The 2,724-nt window shown below is 40.1% G+C and overlaps 1 protein-coding gene across 1 annotated transcript; it reads left to right on the top strand.

Moving 5' to 3' along the window:
* LOC110298029 (olfactory receptor 2D3-like) lies at window positions 1–411 on the top strand (the record flags this gene model as incomplete). The annotated part of the gene is made up of 1 exon (XM_021167073.1): window positions 1–411. A coding segment is annotated over one exon (411 nt), but the record flags the coding sequence as incomplete, so codon positions are not given.
* Between the last annotated feature and the right edge of the window lie 2,313 nt (window positions 412–2,724).

Here is a 2,724-nt window from a genome sequence, read left to right as displayed (position 1 = left end):
AATGTCATTAACCACTTTTTCTGTGAACCTCCTGCCCTCCTGAAGCTGGCTTCAGCAGATACATACAGCACAGAAATGGCGATCTTTGCAATGGGTGTGGTAATCCTCCTAGCACCTGTCTCCCTCATTCTCACCTCCTACTGGAACATCATCTCCACTGTAATCCAGATGCAGTCTGGTGAGGGAAGGCTCAAGGTCTTCTCCACCTGTGGCTCCCACCTCATTGTTGTTGTTCTCTTCTATGGCTCAGCAATATTTGCCTACATGAGGCCCAACTCTAAGATAATGAATGAAAAGGATAAAATGATTTCGGTGTTCTATTCAGCAGTGACCCCGATGCTGAACCCCATCATTTACAGCCTGAGAAACAAGGATGTGAAAGGGGCTCTCAGGAGAATAACTTTAAAATAGTTCAGGGGCATGGGAATTTGAAGCCAGTTACCATTTAAGAATACATTATACGAGATTGCTTTCTAAGTTTTTTCATGCTAATCCCATTACCCACTTTCAAATTTTACTTTTGTGCAGTGCTTCCTCAACTAGGTTAATACATTACACAGTAGATGGTTAGACCTAGGGAGAAAAAATCAAAAGTAATTAAAAGAAGACAAGAAAGGAAAATAAAGACAGGAGTAAATAAGCATATAACTACAATGAAGAGTCAATATCAACAATAAGAACATATGTAAAATTCTAGCACAGCAATCATGCCCTTTGTTATTTCAGTCAGTAGTCAAATTTATTCTTATGCATTTTGATATATCCCAGGTACATTTGCAAATCACAGATATAAGCATAAAGTAGGGTTGTACTTCCAACACTGTCTATGATTCTGCACATAGCATTTTCAAATTTAAAGCTGCTCTTCAGCAATAATGAATAGTAGAATTTTTCATAAAGGACAAGGAAAGGTTTGGAGGGAGGGAAAGGAGGACTCTTTTTAGTTTTATTTTAATTTCAGAAATTAAAAAATAAAGTTAAGCAAAGAAATATGAGCATAAAGGGTAAAGGAAAGTATACGGATTGAGAAATGATTTGAAATCAACACTAAACTTAGCAGTATAAAATTTTAAAAAGGCTAAGTTAATAATCACTTAATTGTGCTATGAATTTGCTGCTATTGTGTCCCATTGGGTTTCATTTTTATTAAATTCTCAAACTGTCTAACTGTTTTTGATTTCTGTCTTGACCTAATATTTTTTTCAATTTTGCATTGTTTAACTTCCATGAGTTTGTGTACATTTTGCCTTTGCAAGTAGTGTTAATATTCAGCACTAATCTATGGTGGTCTGGTAAAGCACAGGGTATTATATAAATTTTCCTATCTCTGTTAAGCTTCCTTCCGTCCTAGTATATGGTCAATTTCAGAAAAATTTCATGGGCTACTGAAAACAAAGTGCATTGTTTAGTGTTTGGGTGGAATGTCCTATAGGTGTTTGCTAGGCTCATTTGATTTATGTTGCGTTACTCCAGATTTTCTCTGATTACTTTCAAGTTGGATGGCCTGTCTTTTGTTGAGAGTGGGGAGTTACCCACTATCAGTGTGTGAGAGTCAATATATAATTCTTTAGTACTTCTTTTATGAATTTCTGTGGATCTGCATCTGTCCTGCTGTTGGGCACATCCTCTTGGGGAGGCAGAACGAGGGGAGTTTGACTGTGCTTACCCCACACTGCTGCAGAGGCAGGTGCTGAGCTTCAGGGAGGTTCCAGGGCCTCTAGGACATCCAGGCAACACTGGAAGTCATAGAAGAGCCGAAAATGGAGTGGGGGATCCATGGTCTAGGGATACTGTCTAGCCCACGGCCAGGTAAAAGCAGAGCTCCATCTTGTCCCAGCATTGATTGTTCTTAGTGTGGTGGAAGCAGGCTGGTAGAGCCTAGAGGCCTCCTACAGGAGAATTAAGCTGAGGCTCTGTAGTTGAATGCCTTCTCCACAACTTCCCATGGCAGATCTTGATGAAAGAGACAGTTCATGGATCTAAATTGTTTATTGGTCGTTCATGGTGGGAAATGGGTGGTGAAAAATGGGTGCATATCATACTATATCCACTTCTCAGGGAGGACCTGAGATTAAATACCTTTTGCAGGGAGAAATGTCTGGGAAGGAAAGTTTATTGACTAAACCCTCAGGACCTCTAGGTACCTCATTAGCATTGAGAAGTCTGTTCTGGGCCTACATGACCACAGGTCATGTTTCCTTATGTGAGGAGTTTGGTACAGGTTCCAGGCCAGGAATCTGGCAGAGAGCAGGGAGTCATCTGAGTCTCAGGTGTGTGCCCACTGATTCTCCAGGTCTCAACCTGCTTTAGCTTACCAAACTTCCTGGCATGGAACCTTGTCAGAGTTCTCTCTCTCTCTCTCTCTCTCTCTCTCTCTCTCTCTCTCTCTCTCTCTCTCTCTCTCTCTCCTTTTAATGAGTATTCAGTGTCCTCTATCTCATTGTAATTGTTTAGAAATAATTTTATTAGATATTAAAATTACTATGCCTGCTTTTTTTTCTGACTATGCCAATAATAAAAGAACTTTCTTTTTTTTTTAAATATTTTTTATTACGTATTTTCCTCAATTACATTTCCAATGCAATCCCAAAAGTCCCTCATACCCTCCCCTCTACTTCCCTACCCACCCATTCCCATTTTTTTGGCCCAGGCGTTCCCCTGTACTGGGGCATATAAAGTTTGCATGTCCAATGGGCCTCTCTTTCCAGTGATGGCCGACTAGGC

This window comes from Mus caroli, chromosome 7 (assembly GCF_900094665.2).
Source record: "Mus caroli chromosome 7, CAROLI_EIJ_v1.1, whole genome shotgun sequence".
NCBI classification, from domain to species: Eukaryota; Metazoa; Chordata; class Mammalia; order Rodentia; family Muridae; genus Mus; species Mus caroli.
This window is presented reverse-complemented; position numbering and strand designations above follow the sequence as displayed.